Source organism: Rhyacophila brunnea, unplaced genomic scaffold, assembly GCF_057557595.1.
Source record: "Rhyacophila brunnea isolate RB1 unplaced genomic scaffold, BYU_Rbru_1.0 scaffold_22, whole genome shotgun sequence".
Taxonomy (NCBI): domain Eukaryota; kingdom Metazoa; phylum Arthropoda; class Insecta; order Trichoptera; family Rhyacophilidae; genus Rhyacophila; species Rhyacophila brunnea.
Genome location: NW_028232882.1, coordinates 20669457 through 20689737, shown reverse-complemented (window position 1 = coordinate 20689737; position 20281 = coordinate 20669457). Strand labels below are relative to the sequence as shown.

General features: G+C 33.7%; 2 protein-coding genes across 3 annotated transcripts; one reads left to right on the top strand and one right to left on the bottom strand.

Annotated features, from left to right (window-relative positions):
* Nucleotides 1–1303: 1303 nt before the first annotated feature.
* LOC147070192 (cancer-related nucleoside-triphosphatase) lies at nt 1304–9684 on the bottom strand. 2 transcript variants are annotated; one of them, XM_085950030.1, is made up of 4 exons: nt 9408–9684; nt 8762–9018; nt 4264–4455; nt 1304–1492 (listed from the first exon to the last, which is right to left on the bottom strand). In XM_085950030.1, exons 1-4 carry the CDS (start codon nt 9466–9468, stop codon nt 1427–1429), a joined length of 576 nt encoding a protein of 191 aa, XP_085806156.1. In that variant the 5' UTR covers nt 9469–9684; the 3' UTR covers nt 1304–1426. The 2 variants fall into 2 exon arrangements, with proteins under 2 accessions (XP_085806156.1, XP_085806157.1); XM_085950031.1 differs by having other exon boundaries at nt 9148–9585.
* Nucleotides 9685–9760: 76 nt separating this feature from the next.
* Nucleotides 9761–19008, top strand: Echs1 (Enoyl-CoA hydratase, short chain 1). Its single transcript, XM_085950029.1, has 6 exons — nt 9761–9914; nt 13428–13604; nt 15948–16096; nt 16186–16390; nt 17280–17467; nt 18677–19008. The coding sequence occupies exons 1-6, from the start codon at nt 9806–9808 to the stop codon at nt 18740–18742; spliced, it is 894 nt and encodes a 297-aa protein (XP_085806155.1). The 5' UTR covers nt 9761–9805; the 3' UTR covers nt 18743–19008.
* Nucleotides 19009–20281: the final 1273 nt, after the last annotated feature.

Genomic DNA, 20281 nt, shown 5'->3' with positions numbered 1-20281 from the left:
TTTAAGAGTTTATCGGCTGAAACAAATTGCCATTTGGTTCTAATTTCGACATAGAATACAATGGAAAAAATAATCTCACGCTAAAACAAATAATTATTGAAGCTTGAAACATAAAAACGTTGTTTCCCGAAAATATTGAATTGTGGACTTGTCGCTTTTTGTAATTAGACGCCTCACATAATATGTGTCGCTAAGTTTCACTTTTTATTTTTTTGAGAAAATCAATGAAAACTTCTCAATTTATGGATAATGTATCATTATTGGAAATATTTTGCATACCTATTTATATTGTATTCTAGTCCACTGATTAAATAAAAGACTTCAATGTTTGGTTATCAGCTTTTGTAAATTACATAGTGTTATAATGGATTTTGAAATACGCATTGAAGGTTATAGTGTATTTTGTTCGGGAATATTTTGACAACTTAATGTCGGAATGTTCCATTGGTGGCGCATGGTAGGATGAATTAGGATTATTTTATTGCTACTATTGCTATTTAATGTTGCTACAAAAATGTTGTTTTCTCAACACCAAAATATAATATGCATATGTATCTGAAATAGTTAATTAGATAAAATTTGCATAGTACATATTTAGTAACTTTTTATATTAATTTATCTGCTGGGTATATACAAAATATTATATATATTAGAACAAGATTTTTAAATGATTTCGTAACAATTTATTCTTTCTAAAAAAAATATTAGTGAAAAGAGCAGTTTTAACCACTCATAATTAAATTACACGCCACTGGAAATTCAGGTAGTGACCCGTGCATTTCTAACATTATTTATGTCAAATTTAACTTACTGTTTTTGGCGCATTTGGTTGACTTTCCAAGATTTTGGTTGGCTCAACATCTTCCTTGCTTTATTATTTGGACATTTAACCATATTCACAAGTTCGTCACATACTTTAAGACTACAAATAGTTAAATAATTAAATCAAGAAAATAACATTCTTCTCGCAAGTCACAACATAAATGTACTGACGGCCATGTTGTTTTTAGTCTGATTCTCGCTTTTTTTTTGGTCAGTTGTGTTAAAGCGCTTTTTGAATGTTACACACTGTGTTATAGCGGGAATTGATAGACGCATTGATTTCGTTTCATAAATGACAATCAATCGTAGCAGATTTTGAAAGAGACGATAAAGTTTTCATGTAGAAATTTAAATTACGAATCCATTGATATATATATCTTCATTATTTCAAAAAGGTGTTATAGCCGGTTTTGAAATTTAGCGACACAATATGTTAATTTGTAGGTTATTTTAGTTGTTTGATAATTGTATAATAGTTGTCCTTAATTAGGCTGTCCACAGATGGTGTTCATTTAATACACAACCTTGTGTCGGTTGTTATTAAAATAAAAATGGACTGTTTATTGTTCAATCTTATTTATTTAATGATTCGTTAAAACATTATTTATAATAACGAAGTTATCATATCCATCATAACCTGTGGCATGTTGTCTCTGTTTGAATTGTCTATCTGAAATCACAAAAAATATATATACTTAAGTATAAGTCCTATATTTCTATTTGCCATTGAAGCAGTAGGCTGTGGAGATCCGACACAAATAGTGCACACTCAACTTGGTCAGTCATACTTATTTCTTTTCATTGAACCTAGAATACAAATTGCAGATGGTGTTGGTAAATTTTTAAAATTCTATTAAACCCTGCCTTTTAAAATTCTATTAAACCCTGCCTCACAGGACAGATTAATAAATAGAATTCCGAGAAACTATATCCCAATACAGTACATTTTGATGCAGGGTTGTGAATGTGTGAGTGTCCTATGAAAATTAACCACGCATTATAAACGTGCAATAGTGTGTGTTGCAACCTTCAATATACCAATATTAAATGAGCATCAGCGCATAAACAAAGAGGAGTTGTCAGTATTCGACGTATGACGTATTCTTGACACGTGTTTAAGTTTATCCCGTATTCTTCCACACTCAAGATCGGTTGCCTGCTTCTCCACACCTGTTAGGTATTTTAGTTACCATTATTTCTAAGTTCCCTGTTATAACCCAACCCAAAGAACACAAGCTAGCCGACCGTTCTCAAATATTGGATATGCATTTTCTTCAAATCTTTAATGCATGTTATTATGACAAAAACGTAATTATTGAAAATATTTTTTTTTTCTGAATTTATCCCATATTCTTCCACACTCGATAATGGTTACCTGCTTCTCCACATCCATTAGGTATTTCAGTACCCATTATTTCTGAGTTCCCTGTCCTGCTTAAACTAAACAATGAAAGATAAAAAAATATTCTTCTATTAATAAAATATAAAGTTTTGTATGATTTAATAGCATAATTTGAGATATCTTATGGATAGAAAAATATTCTTTATCTATTATGGTTCGGTTAGCAGGGCTTAATTGAATTTTAAAAACTAACCAACACTGTCTGCAATTTATATTCTTAGTTCAATGAAAACAAATAAGTATATCTGACAAAGTTTAGTGTGCACTATTTATGTGGGATCTCTGCAGCCTACCTCCACCATTCGCCACTGGGATCTATCAAATTAAATTAACATAAAGAATAATATAGAAGTGAAAAATGTTATGCCGGGTACTCATTAGCGAGCCGTAACTGTGACTTGCAGATACAGTAACCAGTATGGACGCCAAATAATTATTTCGCACCTAGAGTTGGTTACAGTTACGGCACGCTAATGGTACTCGGCTTAAGACTTCATAATTTATTAATAGTTCATAAAATCTGGAATGATTAAAATTAAAATATGTACCAACAACAATTTCTGCAGTCACGATATACACAAGTGATTGTCAACCATCTTTCATCGAAAAAACACAAAATATATTTATGAAGTTTTCAAATTGTGTATGTACATAGTTTGTAATGATTTTGTGGAGAAATGAATTGTTTTTTTTACTTGTTTGAACAATAAATTGTTCAATAGTAACCATCACAGAAATACCTTAAAGTTGTGATTATATTATGCTGCACGTCGCGTACTACCACGTGACGTCACAGTAAGCTGCCGCTATAGGCAAAAAATTTGTAATGTCGTTTTTCTGTGTTTAAAATCTTATCAGACTGATACTCCCATCCCGTAGCACATTTTGAACCTTTAAACGGCCAGTGTTAGTTAGCAAAAACTGCCAAAATCACCAGAACAACAATGAGGTCACCTCACACGTACCACGCTGCATCGACACCCGCATGACTCGATGAACGTTTTTTATAATTGTCTACATGCCTACACATTTTCGACTCATGTTAAAATCGCATGTTTTTTGTTTTTAGCGGTTGGCACTATTTATTTCCTATAAGAATGTTGTCTATTATCTATGGTCTGCAGGTTGGGTTCTATTCAAAATATTATCTATGGATGTCATAACGTACGCACACGTAGAAACTGCTAAAATTAATTGAAATTAGCATGAATAATAATTCAATGTAGGTACTAATACATTAGAGTTGGCACTCTCCATCATAAAATTTACAGGGACAGTAATCGTTTAAAATATTTTGCAAAATGACGAAACCATTGACTAAATTTGTCGCCGTGACAGTACGCGACGTGCATCTCAATATAATCACAAAAGCTGAACATTGAAATTACTTCATTGTTGTATTATTCTTCCACATACAATTAATAATTCGACACCACCTCCGTCAAAGGTCGGGACTGCGTTTTTGGCTATTTTGACTTGATTTCCTTTTATTAAAAAATTTTAAAGATCAACAATGGTAATCGAAAAAAAAAACAACAAATCAATATAATATCAATCAACTAAAAAATTACGATTCCAGCATTAAAAATTAATATTGTGGTGTCATTAAAAATTATTAAAATTGTACTACGGAAAAGTGCTATTTTGCAAGTTTAAACGTAGAGGGTCTCGATACGTACCTTGTTATAAATTTTCACAACCTTTTGCAAATTAACAATTATTAATGTATACTATGAGCATTAAAAAATACTGTAATATTAATAATTATATTATATTTGACAAAATTAGTTTGTTAGTCATTATCTATTTCAATCATTATCAACCAAATTATTATTATACTATTGTCAAATCAAATTCTACCAAATAAATGCTGTCAAATAATAAATGAATACAATATACATACTTATTCTACAGTTGCATATCTTTTTTTTTTAATTTGGTTACAGGAAAGACTTAGCTAGGGATGTGAAGTATTGATCAAAAACTATCAATACTTTTTTGACATCCCTAGTTTTAACTAAATTTTGTGATGGACTTACAAGAAATAGGGCGCCATTTTTGTCATTGCGAATAGACTCGACCAATGGCATTCCTTTATTTGTCGGTATGGTGGTCAGTACTATGAAGTTATTGTTTTTAAAGATTTGTTCAACTTTTTTTGTAAACTTTTCGCTGAAAATTTCCATCTTCCCCACTTCATCGATCACGATTACAGATGAAGGATTTGATATCTGTAAAAATATTTATATTTAGCCCTGTGGTGGAGTAGTCAAGTAGTAGTAAGAGCAAAAATAGTATTATTTTAATAGTAATGGTAGTATCCGCCCACGGTGGACGAGCGGCTTACAATGTTGCTAGCTTATAATGTTGTGGGTCCCAGGTTCGAATCCCAGGTCTGGCAAATACACAATTTGTGTTTGGAGTCAAAGTAAGGACCCAATAGGTTGAAAAAGGTAAAAACAAAAATCTGTTAATACAAACCTCCACTCTATGATCTTATAAGGATCGGACATGGTCAAAGAAAAAGAAAGAAGTAATATTTTATCCGTGTCTGGAAACTTTTACGTATGCAGTTCGCCGTATTACACTTCACTGTGAAATGTTGTATTGGAAATATATGGCCATATATTAAAGACTGTCCAACCTCTGGGTTTTATAGTACTGACGTAAAATTCATGTCTAAATAAAACACGGTTCTTGTCGGTGTACACTTTACAGGAAGCCAGCAAACAAATTTTCAAAATAGCCGATATACTAGGTTAGGTTAGGTTTTCATTCTTGAATTCATGAATTTTGCGAAAATCAGCTATGAAAATTGAATTAATGTTCATATTGAATCTAATAAAATTGGAGACCGTATAGTACAGGGGGGGGCAAACTTTTTGGATGGAGGGCCACATTCAAGAATTCAAAATGAGCGCCGGGCCGCAATTAAAATACCATTTTTAGATATACACTATTTATTATCACGAAAAATAAACATTACAAAAAAAATAATGCGAAGAATGAAACTGTTGTACATTTTTTAAAATTCAGATGTTAATTTTGTAGTTAATATTCTCAAAACTGCTTGTAAATGGGCATCGGAAATATTTGATCGTAAAGAATTTTTATTGAGGTTCATGATCGAAAATGTTTGTTCACGTACATAGATTGATCCAAAAATAATGAACATTTTTCTTGCATAATCTTTAAGTTGGTCGAATTTGACTGAATTAAGAGCATTGTAAAATTTGGAGATTTCTTCACGACGATGCAATTCTCTTAAATCAGTGTCACACTGCAGATCAATAATCTCAAATTGTAGCTCTGTCGGTACACTATCAATATCTATTGAAATCGATGTTCAACGTAGAAAATAGTGGTTACATAGTGTGAGACGAGACGCAAGGAAGACGTACTGAGATAATACATTTACGAAACAACAAATTCTTCAAATTTTAATCTATTGACAATATTTTTTAAAAAATTATAAAAAAGTTATTCGTAATCAGAAGTAAGGTAAATGTACCAGTAGTTGACCATGTACCAGTAGTTGACCTTTTTTCAATAAAATGCCCAAAATAAGAAACGTAGACACGGGATTGCTCCAAATTGTAAAGTTGAGACAAGTGAAGCCATCTGTGGTCGGATTGAGAAACTAACACATCACCATATGTCATAGGAGCGTCATAGCAGCTATTTGAAAACAACACATCACGCCGTAAGCATTTTATTTTTAATTTCTTAAGTAAATTGTTAAGGATATCAGTGGATGTAAGCATATGGCAATTTAATGTTTTTGACTTAGTCATAATATTGAAGTATCGATATCATTTGTAATTTTTAAGTTATATTTACAAGGAAGCAAGTTTGTGGGGGGGTCAACTACTCAAACTTTTCTTAATACTTTTTCAGTAGTTGACCAGGGTGGTCAACTACTAGATAAATTAAATAAAATTATTTCACTTAGTTTTGAACAATTTTTACATTCATAAGTATGGAACGATGATTATTTATTAATTAGAAGTGTCTAGGGTGGTTCTGTCCAGTAGATGACCTAGGTGTCAACTTTTTATTTTTTAAGCAACGGGTTTGTGTATTTTTTCTTCGGAAAACAAAAATTTCTTGAATTATAGCCCTGAATATATAGCAACTGAATGAAGCAAGCCAACAATAGCCGACAACTTACGAGAAATAGCGACGCGATAAAAAAATGCAGGGCATCACGGAGGATTTACTTTGGTCATTATAACGTACCCATATAATTAATAATGTTAACGTTAGTTTTGCCGCAAATTGTTTATCAGCCTACCTCACCATACTTTTTATATAACCTGCCTGCTTCACCATACTTTCATATAACCTGCCGCCCCTAGGGGAGCAGGGTCTTAGCCAAAAAAGGAATCGAGACAGTGTACCAGCAGGTAAATGCCGATGATAAAGAATGCATAACCGTCATAGTAACAGGGAGTGTCGGTGGGGCTGTCACACCAACGACAGTCCTCTACAAGTACAAAAGAATTCCTCAAGAAATTTCCGAAAATGTGGACTTTGTCCATGGAGCCCTTAAACTGTAACAGTACCAGGAGAATCGTAAAGTGTGCCTTCAATGGTTTCATCAGAGGATCCCAAGCGGTATTTAGAGAGAGATCCTGAGTAAAAACATTGATGAGGAAAATCTTGAATCATTCCGCAAAAACAACGAACTTGATCAAGATGACAAGTCACTGTTCGCACTGTGACGAAAAGTAAAAAAATAAGTTGGAAAATATCACTCCACCTGACCCGGTCAGACTCATCGATGAGGCATTGCAAGAAGAGGAATCCGATGATATGATGTCTTTGGCCGCCTGGAATACTATGAATTATTATGATCAGATCAGATGTTTCATCTCCAATCGCTAGGGCACCTGTGGCTGTCTAACGACTTGTGATGGTGATTCGTCTCCAATCGCCAGTGCACCTAAGGCTGGTATAAGGATTTGTAATGATACTTCGTCTCCAATCGCCAGTGAACCCGTGGCTGGTCCATCAAATATTCGTAGTCCATTCAAGAGACAATTTTTCTTCCCCGGTGAAGGGGAAGAAAAATTCATGAAGAAAGCAAAAAAGGGAAAAAACCCCCACCAGTGTTTCCGGGAAACCTTGCCAGGAGTATTTCGTAAACAAAAAGTGGAAGAAAGAAGAAATGGAACGGTTAAAAAAAGAGAGAGAGAGAGGCAAAGAAAGAAAGAACTAAATGAGCATGCAAAGGAAGAAAAAAAATGGGGGAATTGAAAGCAGTCAAGAAGAAAATGCGTTTTTCTTCCGAGTCTTCTAACCCAAGTGTTGACATTTCAGACTCAGCGGAGAGTGAATGGCATAAGTCTAGTGATGAAAGCTTTAAGCCTAAAACTCGATGGCTGCCCGTTATGAAAGTCATTAATGAACATTATATTATAATACTTCCCGGGGAAAATCTTCCATATTTCTAAAGTAAATGCTACTATTTCATCGATGCAAAAGTGCGGGAGATTATGGAAATGGCCAGAGCGACCCGATGTACTTAGCTATGAATGGAAGGTGGTAGTATCCCACATAAATGATCCGACACAAGTAAGCAAAGCTCGTAATGTTTATTTAGTTCCGGAATAATTGGACTTTATTTGGAATATCTAAGGATTTTTATGTTAAGTTTTATTTTGATTAGTACTGAGCCTATGCGTTACTATGTAGTATATATGTACATAGTTGCTACAATAAATATATTTTTGAATTTTTAGTTTGAAGTAACTAATTTTGCACCTTTTGTTACCCGAAGCTGATGATTGGCTGTCAAACAAAATCCTCTCCTATGTAACTTGTTACTGAACCGCCCATTGTTACCAAGTTGATTCAAGTAGCTATGGGCTAGAGTGGTCTGACAGGAAGCCCTGAGGCAACTCTGCCATAAAGCCTTCTGATTAGACATGGTCAACTACTGAAAAATATAGTGGTCAACTACTGGAACCCCTGATTAGACATGGTCAACTACTGAAACATATAATGGTCAACTACTGGAACTTTGAATTTTTTGGATGGTCAACTACTGGAACAAAAACATGGTCTTGAAAAATTGAACACAATTTTTTTGTAACAGACCCTTTCTTAATTTTTGTCTTGTCATATTAATTAAGACATTTGATCCATTATGAGTAGACTTGCTTTGCACACATTCGGTCTAATGCTAAACGTTAATCGTTATTTTTGTTGAATTTTTTTCTTAAGTGGTCAACTACTGGTACGTTTACCTTACAATTAATGATGGCGGGCCGCAAAAAAATATCCGGCGGACCGCAGTTTGCCCTCCCCTGGTATAGTATAAGGTTATCTCTTTCCTCATTCTCACTATACGACCCAAAGAGGTTAGACGGTCTTTAATATATGGCCATATATAATTATATAGCCGGACATTCAATTTTCCTGATAACCTAAAGGATTTAAGGTGACCAACCTTAATTATTGTAGTTGATCTTAAATTTGTGAAAAACGTTTTTTAATATGTACCTATTAAAACCTATGTAAGTATCTAGATACCTTATCAAATATGGGTAATGCAACAGCTTCAAATTCTGCAACGAGGACTGAGTACTTCCCGACTTTGAACTGTGACACGGCACCGTTTTCATTATTGGACCTTGCCAGGCGTCCTCTAGTTCCATTCAAGTCGACAACGTCAAACCCGATACGATTACCGTCTTTCCTTACTTCTTCCGTGTAAAACCCATAGACTGGAATGCCCAGCTGATTCAAAAGCTCGCAAACGGACTTTACAATCGTTGTTTTTCCAATTCCTATAAATAATAACCATAATTGTGTTTTATTAGTCTGTAAATAAAATGATAATATTGCGAATGGATATACATGTACCTATCAGAAATGAGCTTAATTAAATATACATTCAATTGGTCTCAGCGTTATACCTGGTGGTCCAGTGAGTGTAATTCGATTCTTAATATTATTTGAAGTCATTTTTAGGTATGACAGTTAGGTTTATAGGTTATAATAAGCAAAACAATAACAAAGTGTTTGTCATGTTGTCAACTTGCTACAGTTGTCAAATTGTATGGCAACCATAAATCAATGGAAATTCTCTTCACAATAAAAACAGAAAAAATAACGGTAATTCTGCCGTCATGAGCTTTTATAGTTTTTTATTGATGTAGACAATCGTAATAAATACCTTTTTCTGTCGGGGCATAGGCTTTTTGATCGATTTTTGTTAATTTGAAATTTTCATACATTATTATCACAAACTAAGATTATATTAGGTTTTGGTAGATTAGGTTAGGTCTGGTTTGGTCTAAAAAGAAAATTATAAAATCTCATGACGGCATCTGCGACACATAATTTACCAAAATAACTTCCACAGTACTGTAACAGACTGGCGATAATATCATATTGTATGGAGTTTTTTTTATGGCCTGGCAATATTATTGTTGACAGATTAAAAAAAAAAGTTTGCACTGTTGTGTTGGCAACAAACTTTCCTATTACGTCAAAGATAACGCACTAGCCGATTTCATTATTCTAATCAGTTTCCGATTGGACTTTGTCGCGGTTTGTGCAACAGATATTGAAATGGCAACCTCATCCGTTTTTCGTTTCCTCGTCGGAAAGTCATTGAGCGCATCTTCTAAAGCAATAATTCCTGCCACTAGATTCAACCGCCACAAGTTTTACAGCACCGGTATGTATACGAGTGTTAAGTTAGTAGGTACCTATCTATACTGTATTATTATGTCTTATAAAGATACCTACCTACTTATTAGGACTACCAAATCGTGTTTTGTATTCAAATAATTATTACGCGTGTCAAAAAATCAAACCAGTATACGGCCTCAGTAAACACATACACATACATAAATGTACTCACATTATTATATTGAAGGACATAATATTGTATTACTTTTAAAGTATGTAGCTTTTTCCGATATTTTTTTAAACTCTTCTTAATTCTTTGTAAACATGTTTTTGCTCCCATTCCTTGAATCTTTACTACATTCAAATATTTATCTAACAAACGTATAATAATAATTCTAATGGATTTAAGTTTTGCACTATTAGTTCCATTTGAGTCATTTTTTGTGACACGGGTTTCGCCTTACTGCATCTTCAGGTATTATGCGCACTCACCAATGGTAAATTAATACACAGTGTGTCGCAAAAACCAAATCAAATGGAATAGTACAAAACTTATATCCATTAGAATTTAAATTCAAATTCCATCAAGTACCCACCTTCCCCTCGGTCGATAGCAATAGCGAAGAGTGGAGGTAGGCTGTTAAGATTTGCCATAAATAGTGCTTTGTTAGTCATACGTATTTGCTTTTATTGAACTACAGTTTACAGATGGTGTTGGCTAGTTTTTAAAGATCAATAATTAAACCCTGCCTAACCAAACCATAATAGTTTTGGTATACTTTGGGGGATATGACAAAATTGTGCACACTTTTTCATTCATACTTATTTATTTTTGTGGGATTAAGAATACAAAATATTACACATATTGTTGGTTTATTTTTTTAAATTCATTAAGCCTTGCCTAAACAAAACTATAATAATAGATAAAAAATATTATTCTATCTATCAAATATCCAGAGTTATGTATGATTTAATTGCGTAATTTTAGATATTTTACAATATATTTAGCTATTTACTATTAGCCTAAATTTTTCGCAATTAGTATGTCACCTCGTACCATAGTGGATAATGCCCCGAGGCGTAAACCCAAGAGATGCAGGTTCGATTCCTGCCGGGTGTCTTACTTTTTTCAAAACGATTTTTTCTATTGGTTTAAATATATTTTCTCAAAAGTATTTTTCAAAATTATATAGTAAGTACCTATGTTAAATAATTAGAATGGTACATTCTTAAATCTTGTGAATTATTCGTTGAATAAAAGAAATAGTTAATGTACATAAATACATTAGTGTGCTCTCATGTTGTCATTTTAGCCGATAATAATAATTATAATTGACATTGTACATAGATTGTAAGATATTTATTTTTGGAGGGTCATTGACCATTTGACCTAAAGGGTCAGCCACCATTGATGATACGTATGTCATCAATTATTGTATTTATTATAAATACCTAGCAAACACTGCAATAATTATAGTCCACCTCATTCGAACCGTAGCAAACTGATTGGTCATTGGTTCATAATGCGGGATGTGAACATCAGACACTCCCACGACCGACTGATTCTGTGATTGTGGCGAAGAAAGCATCATGCACTGTTCTCGCCATAGCAAGCCCCACGATTTCAATTTTTGTTTCACTTCTTTTCCCATTGAGAGAATTGACACCCGTAGTTAAAGTACTCTCCACAAAAATTTTCGGCAACCATCAAAGATGTCTTCTATATTATGCAGTATTTTTGGTAACCAATATTTTTTTATCGTGTTTATGCTGAAGATAGTGTTATCATAGTGTAGATCGCCATCAGTTTAGAATATTATTATCTATTCGGCAAGCGAAAATGGGTCTGTTACCATCATATTATAATTCTTTACTATCAACAACAAACAGTACAGAGTTCGTAAACAATATATTAATTATGTTTTCATATCAATTTAAAATTACTCTTGATAATTGCTTTAAGGGACTATAATAACAATTAGATATACTTAATGGTTATTGTCAAGAATATTGATAACCAGTAATTAATTAATTGCTATATTGATCTAAATATCTCTGCATGTCTCGAATATCTCATTAACCTTTCTAACGATGCTAACAAAATGCTGTCACTTTAACTTGTAACTTTTAGAATTATTAATAACCACGTCATTGCTTTTTCGTACATGGTGGTTATTAGTAATTTTGAACAATCACAAACACCCAGGCTTTAAGAAAAACATGTAAATTTTGTGTCCTCACCGGGTCGAACCCAGAACTCTCGGGTGGACGAGGCTCACGAGAGCCGCCTATTGGCATTCGATTGATTAAACTCTGTCTAAATCAAACCATAATAGATGGAAGAACATTTTTTATCTAATATCTATAAAATATTTGAGGCGTCTGATTCCAAAAAGCGACGTCCACATTTGATCAAAATCGACAAAAAAAATACGCACGTATTCTTTGTAAATTTTACACAATATGTATTGATCTATAAATTCCAAAACGCGACATAACCCTACGAAAAAAAATATTTTAAGTCTCGATTTATTAGAAAAAACGCCACGTCCGTGTTTCATAATATTTAAGCTTGGTTGATTTCGCACGTGTTTAAGTCAACCAATAAGGGAACGTTCAATATTGAAAAGGGCGTTTCCCATGCTGTAGCATCTGGTAAACTCATGACTGTGCCACGGAAATATGTGCCTTATGCGGAATAAATTAAAAAGTGAGGTACAAATAGCGCTACGTCCAATTTTATTTTGCCTATATTTATTACATTTAAGAGTTTATCGGCTGAAACAAATTGCCATTTGGTTCTAATTCCGACATAGAATACAACGGAAAAAATAATCTCACGTTAAAACAAATAATTGAAGCTTATAGAAGAAAATATTAAATTGTGGACTTGTCGCTTTTTGTAATTAGACGCCTCATTTGTTATCTACTATGATATGGTTTAGGCAGCGTTCACTTAAATTTATAAATAACCAACACTATCTGCAATTCGTATTCTTAGTTCAATGAAAACAAATAAGTATGACTGACAAAGTTTATAGTGCACTATTTATGTCGGATCTCAACAGCCTACCTCTACCCTTCGCGACTGTCTCATTCAGATACTTAGTTGTTTATAATTTTTCTATTTTATAGAATAATACCGTACTAGAAAATAGAAAAAATATGTAGATTATAAATAAATCGCATAGAGATCTTAAAATAAATCAAAGAAAAGCTAAACAAAGCTCTCGACATTAATTTTGGATGTAAAATCTGGAAAAGGGAAGGCACTAGATTTTCCCATCTACTCGATAAAATCGATAACTAGAGTATGCGCTTCTTAACTTTGCACTTTTTACTACACTGATACGCCTCTCTCTGATTACCTTGCAGAAAATTAGATCAAATGATATTCACTTGTATTAGTATATTAATATGTAGTAAGTAATAAGAAAATAAATGGAAAATATTTTTTAGAATATACTACATCATTTTTATCCTAGAGCCGGAGTGCATAGTTATGAAGTGACAACTTTAATTAAGTGGATTAAAATTGTGGTTATTTCTTAAATTACAGCACCAGCGTATGAATTCATCAAGACCGAAGTAACAGGAGAGAAGAAAAACATAGGCGTAATCACATTGAACCGACCCAAAGCCTTAAATGCGTTATGTAATGGTTTGATGGTCGAAGTCATTCGAGCTATCGAAAGCTATGACAATGATGCCAGCATCGCCACAGTTATCATCACCGGTTTGTATATTTACCCTTTTCTTCATTTTACTATAATTATTTTGTTTGAAATACACCAAATAATATTTAAGCCAACTCTCAGTATGTAAATGTCTTATGTAAGGCTTAGCATAGACACAACCATTTATAACTGCATTTCTCATGCTGTTTAGTTTAAATTTTATAAAAACACAAAATAAATCCTATTTACATCCGCAGAAAGTCACGCCACAAAACCAATTAACGCTCATGAACTGAACATTGACTACTAGCGGAATATTGATTGGAAATTTTGTCCATTAAATCTGAAGTCTGCAAAATCGAGGTTTTACTGTACCGGTTCTATGCCTTCAGCAAGTTTTCTCGCTCTATGAGACCATGATCTACAGGCAGCACAAATTTCGCAAATTATCTCATCCTATTTTAAACTCAAATTACTAGCCGCTGTCGATCGATTTGCATAACCTTAAAAATTAAACACAAAGTGACATTTGCTTGAATAATTATGAAATACTAAGCCATAAATTATCGGCATTATAGCGATTATAGTAATGGGTGTTGTTAAAAATCTGCGGCCTGTCAGATAATGCCATAGTAATATCGTGAGGCGTAGAAAAGGTTACACCTCAAATTACATTGACGTTTTACTTGGGATCGTTCTCTGGAGTCATGGACAAATAGAATAATTCCATGTTTTAGTGCATGAAGTTGAGTTGAAGATTACCGAAAACGTATGAAAATATCCGAATTAAGCATAATCTTCCGAGTAGCACCGGGCCGCACGTCGCATGGCCTGTCTTGACGTCATGTAAATTTAACATTTACATATTGAAGGCTGCCTGTCAATACAATAATAATACAAAAAAAGAATTATACGGTAATAAATACAATCGGGAACTTATTACAGTGTAATCTCCAATAGTTGCCATAGGTATTTAAAGTAACATCATATGAAGGAATACTGTTCAGTGTTACCACCAAGCTGACCGATAGATATATTTTGATTTAACTAGCAACTGAGCATATATTATGAACCAATCAAATCAAGCATCAACACGATGGAGTTGGTAAAGCCGACGATTGACCACGGCGATAGAGGGGGAGACCTATGCCTTCAATGGATCCTATCGCACATGGGTATTGAGGACAATGAAAGGGCAGATGATCTGGCAAAGAAAGCTGTCCAATCAGGGATGCCATATTAGTGGGTACTAAAATACCTGGACCGCAATGAGGCCATAGCATGTGGATAGATTTTCAATGCATCCCTAGAAAAAGGGAAATAGAGTAAGTCCATTCTACCATCCTCACGTTCGGTTCCCTGGTTTGTAGTCTCCTTTGAAGAGAAATGAGCTTATGAATGCTTAGAATGTAATGTTTTGGAGGACATTATTTATATACTAGTACAATGCTCTAAATATGAACGACACAGTACAGCTGCGAATTGCGGATATCTTTGAGAATGTCGACGAATTGAAAGGTCCCCTGGCGGTAGGTAGGACGGAAGACCTCGGCGGAATTGTAAAATTCTTCAACAGAATTGGAGTGAAGGCCTGATTGGCGCATCCTCTTCTAGATGAGAAGAGGCGATATGACAGCGAGTCGCAGTCAAAACCTCGGTATAATCATAAAAAAAAAATATGCGAGTAATTTGTAGGTTAGTAAATGACTCCAATGTTAAATGTATTGGATACTTAGGGTTTCGAGGAGGCGTTATCTAGAAATGCTGACAATAATATTTGCCTAATGGTATGTCATCTCGGCATAAGTAAATTTTAGCAATAACAATTACTTATCAATTAACGATAAATAATATTTTATAGCCGGGAATCTTTAATATTTAACTTTTTACAAATGATTGACATGTTTTGCTCAGAATAATTATACCAATTTATTATTTTTATCTCTTTATTACTTTAACCAAGTTTTCTTGTCAGATGTTTGAATATTATAATAATAAACATCACTGTTGACACGTATGTTATCTGTTACATGAATTATTTTTGTCAAATGTGTATGATTGTTAGGTGGGTACTCTTATGCAATCAGATTGCTTAAAAAATATCCACTGTTCAAACATTGACATTGTATTTATCATAAATATATTTTTTGCAAACACATTTCTGCCAGTCATATTACAATATTATGTCAGTGTGGATTTTTTTTAATATAACATGTTGCTTTTTAATGTGAAAAAGTTATACAAGACAGGTTGACTTCGGTATACACAAAAATGATATGGTTACATGTAAATTATTCGTAAAACATTTCGTTAAAACAATCGTCGTTTGACAAAATGAGTTTTCTACTTACTTACGACTACTCACTTTATGAAGTCATGTCATAATTTAATTTTTATTGCAGGAAGCGAAAAAGCGTTCGCGGCCGGTGCTGATATCAAAGAAATGCTGAACAACACGTACGCACAATGCATCAGCGGCAACTTCCTCTCCCACTGGGCCAAGGTGGCCGACTGCAACAAACCTCTCATAGCTGCCGTCAACGGATTTGCTGTAAGTCAATCGTATGGTAAAAGATATATGGTGACAATGAGAAGTCTTCGATTTTTTGTATGAAAGCATGAATTCTTTGTGTTTCGCAGCTCGGAGGAGGTTGCGAGCTGGCTATGATGTGCGACATCATCTACGCTGGTGACAAAGCCAAATTTGGACAACCAGAAATAGTCATCGGAACGATTCCCGGAGCAGGCGGCACCCAGAGGTTGACCCGCGTCGTCGGAAAGTCCAAAGCCATGGAGATGTGTCTCACAGGCAACTTCATCTCTGCCCAGGAAGCCGAGCAAATGGGTGAGACATTGAATTATTACTGACTTAACAACTGCGCACACAAGAACCATACATTATCACAAGTCACAGGCAGTAGCAGGTCAGATGTACATGTCAGAGATGGTTTGGGCATGGGGATTTTATTCGGGGTTATGCGTAGGTACATTGCATATGGCAAAGAACGGCACGAACTATGGGAAATATAAAATATACATCTGCGTCTTTATTTTATTATACCCACCGCAAGTGAAATGTGTTATTAAAACCCCGGGATTATTAAATTGTTGTCACCTTAACATTGTCAGTCTAATTTATTTGTTTTCATTGAACTTAAAATACAAATTGCAGATGTTATTGGTTAATTTGTAGAATTAAACCCTGCCCAGACCAAACCATAATATAGTAAACGTAGGTTCTGGAAATACGACAAGAGTAATGCACATTTCCTCAATCATACTTATATTTTGTCTTCATTGAACTAAAAATTCAAATTGCAGATTAAAATTCAATTTAAACCTGCCTAAAGGAAACCCTAATACAGTAATACACAGATAGAAGAATATATTATTTAATCTAATATCTATTATGGTTTGCTTAGGCAGGGTTTAATTGAATTTTAAAAACTAACCATTACTATCTGCAATTTGTATTCAATAATATCAAATAAAAATATTATGTAGAGATGAATTTAATATTTAATACGGTCAATACCACCAACATAATATTTGTTATCCGATAGAATTTGCTTTATATGGCTACCCATTGGCCGATATAAATAGTCAGTATTATCAGTTATTTTAATTAAATTTTATTGTATATAATCTTTTAGTTTAAACTATTATTTTTGGGCACAAAAAGTTACACAAAGTCTTCCTGATGATCAATTACTGATTGCTTTGTTTCTTTTAAGGTCTGGTAAGCAAAGTATTCCCCGCCGATCAGCTAATGGCCGAGACTGTGAAGCTTGCAGAGAAAATTGGATCCAATTCCCCATTGATTGTCAGCCTGTGCAAAGAGTCCGTTAACCGGGCGTACGAGACAACACTGCAAGAGGGACTCCGCTTCGAAAAGAAACTTTTCCACGGAACATTCGCAACTGTTAGTATTCTATGAATTTAATTTGAAATTCTGTACACTAAATCTATTTCCACAGTTTTGATGTGTCAATATCGTAGCTTAACACAATTAAAAATCATAGTTGAGATCAGATAAATGTGACAGTAAACCGAACAGAAATGCGTCTTTTTTGGGGAAGGAATAGGTGAATCTCTCTGTAGAGTTAACAAGTGAGAAAATTATGAACATGTGCACGCATGCGCTCAAGTAACGCTGCCTTTATATTGTTGTTGTGCTATCTTTTACTTATATTGTACAAAGATGAATATAATATTCAAGTCAAAATATTATTCATGTCTCACAGACGATCATTTAGAATTCTGTGCAAGATTACCAATTAGTAATTTATATAGCGAACTTTTGTAGACGCCATACAGCTTTTATTGTTTTTCAATTACATTATTTGAACACATTAGTGTAAGTAAGGTGCTGAGAGTTGAACGAATATAAGTAAGTGAACTGGTGATTGAGTTGATTAAATCAACTTCAAAATTAAATATTCGATTGTAAATTCCACATAACTGTTTTCTACATTTTTTAAATGGTCTTGTTCTCAAACGATTCTTCATTACTATCAAAAATATCTACCTTTCTTTATGTACCTTTTCTCATTACGATATTACTATGACAGGCTGCAGATTTTTAACGACACTTTGAATGTAGGGCGAAGCTCTTACTACAATCGCTGTAAAACCGATTATTTGCGGCTTAGTATTTTATAATTCTTCAAACAGATGTCACTGTGTGTTTCATTTTTTAGATTATGCAAATCAATCGACAGTGGCTGGTAATTTGAGTTTAAAGTCGGACGAGATAACTCAAGAAATTTGTATGTGCGGCCTGTCTTTCATGGCCTCATATAGCAAGATAACTCGCTGAAGGCATTGAACCGTTTAATGGTTTATTATCGTTTTTCATAAAAGCTATTTCGCGAGTGGAGAACTACAAGGTTCTATGTGTTTGTCCTTGATGAAACAAAAGTAACAATGTGGCAGCTTAGAATACTACTTCATTGTTGGGTTTGTTTTCTCAAGGACGAATACTTAGAACCTTGTAGTATTAGGCTCGCGATTTGTCAAAGATTTTTGATAGTCTAATACCTGTCTTAAGCTTGAGTGTTTTGAGTGATGTGAATTCTCTTATGCAAGCGCCTGGCTCAATGAATAATTATTTATTATTTTTCTTTTACAGAATGACAGAAAAGAGGGCATGAGTGCATTCGTCGAAAAGCGACCACCCAAATTCACCTGCCAGTAAATAATTCAGAAGAACTATTCATCAGTGCCTGTAAAAACGTTGCATTTGTCATTAAGATTTGCCATAAATTGATGTATGATGTGTCTATGGTATATCTGAATTATAACTACATGTAACTTGTATCGAATTTATAACATAGTGTGACACTTACCTGGAATGTTAGTGAAATAAGGAACAAACTCTTGATACATATATATTTGATTTTATGGCAACATACTCTTAATTTTGTACACCTATTTGTAAAGCAATAAAAGTTTTATTTTGTTCTTAGTTCTTTCATTTTCTATCACCCTCTTTATCAGCTTATCTTATACCTATATTAATGTTGATGTTTGCTCATTTTCTCATATGTGGACTTTATCCAAGGATGTCCCTGGCATGCAACTAGGGGTATTGATTTACGATAGGGGATAGTCTTTTAGCTAAATTAGATTTGATGCATAGAAAATTTTTGACAGTTCGTGAAACAATTTGGGGCTGTTCATTGGTTGATGTATTGGTATGCAGTGAATCGGGTATTGATTTAAAAATAGATTTTAGATTGATGTTTTATGAAGCCGTTTCTAGAGGTCAGGGTTACGTTTCGACTTATGACTACTAAATGATTATTTTACACCGGGAGAAGCCCGCCTGTAACAGGAGTGTATCAACTTGTCGCTTTTTGTAATTAGACGCCTCACATAATATGTGTCGCTAAGTTTCACTTTTTATTTTTTTGAGAAAATCAATAAAAACTTCTCAGTTTATGGATAATGTATCATTATTGGAAATATTTTGCATACCTATTTATATTGTATTCTAGTCCACTGATTAAATAAAAGACTTAAATGTTTGGTTATCAGCTTTTGTAAATTACATAGTGTTATAATGGATTTTGAAATACGCATTGAAGGTTATAGTGTATTTTGTTCGGGAATATTTTGACAACTTAATGTGGGAATGTTCCATTGGTGGCGCGTGGTAGGATGAATTAGAAGCCTCAATTATCATGTTCATGAGTGGAGTTTATATTAACAAACTACGAGGAATGGTTGATAGCCATTTGCCCAACCCGTTGGATCGGACACAATCACATTAAAAAATTACAATTTTTTTTTCGCAGTCACCATGCCTTTCATTTTCAATCATCAAAAACTGAAGTAAATTCAGTGAAATATAGGTCCTTAGGTATATTATTTCGAATAGGATATGGAATGTATTTCAATTTTTATGTTACTTTTATAAACACTATTATTACTCAAATTAGGTACATACCTATAAACAAATAGGTAAATACCAAAGATATTGGTCTCCTCCCCTCAATCTCTTTAGTTAAAACTAATATTGTGGTATGGTTCACAAACATGGACATTAACACGGTGGACGGTGGCAACGTCCAACCTTTTTTGTCGTGAGACAACTTGCAGTCAATGAAGTTTTGTTTCACTGTTATGCAGCTAATGATCACGTAAACAGTAGGACAGACAGATTATGTTTATGAGGATGTCTCTAGTGGTGGCAGTGAAATAATATTAAAATTATTTTTAATTTGAGATAGGT

Bases quoted from the DNA above. Each gene is read 5' to 3' on its own strand.
- LOC147070192 (XM_085950030.1), bottom strand. From the start codon at position 9,468: ATGTATGAAAATTTCAAATTAACAAAAATCGATCAAAAAGCCTATGCC. The intron at 4,456-8,761 runs GTATCTAGATAC...ATATTTTTACAG, and splicing joins CATTACCCATATTTGATAAG to ATATCAAATCCTTCATCTGT. The intron at 1,493-4,263 runs GTAAGTCCATCA...TTGTGATTTCAG, and splicing joins AAAATGGCGCCCTATTTCTT to ATAGACAATTCAAACAGAGA.
- Echs1 (XM_085950029.1), top strand. From the start codon at position 9,806: ATGGCAACCTCATCCGTTTTTCGTTTCCTCGTCGGAAAGTCATTGAGC. The intron at 9,915-13,427 runs GTATGTATACGA...CTTAAATTACAG, and splicing joins CCACAAGTTTTACAGCACCG to CACCAGCGTATGAATTCATC. The intron at 16,391-17,279 runs GTGAGACATTGA...GTTTCTTTTAAG, and splicing joins CCAGGAAGCCGAGCAAATGG to GTCTGGTAAGCAAAGTATTC.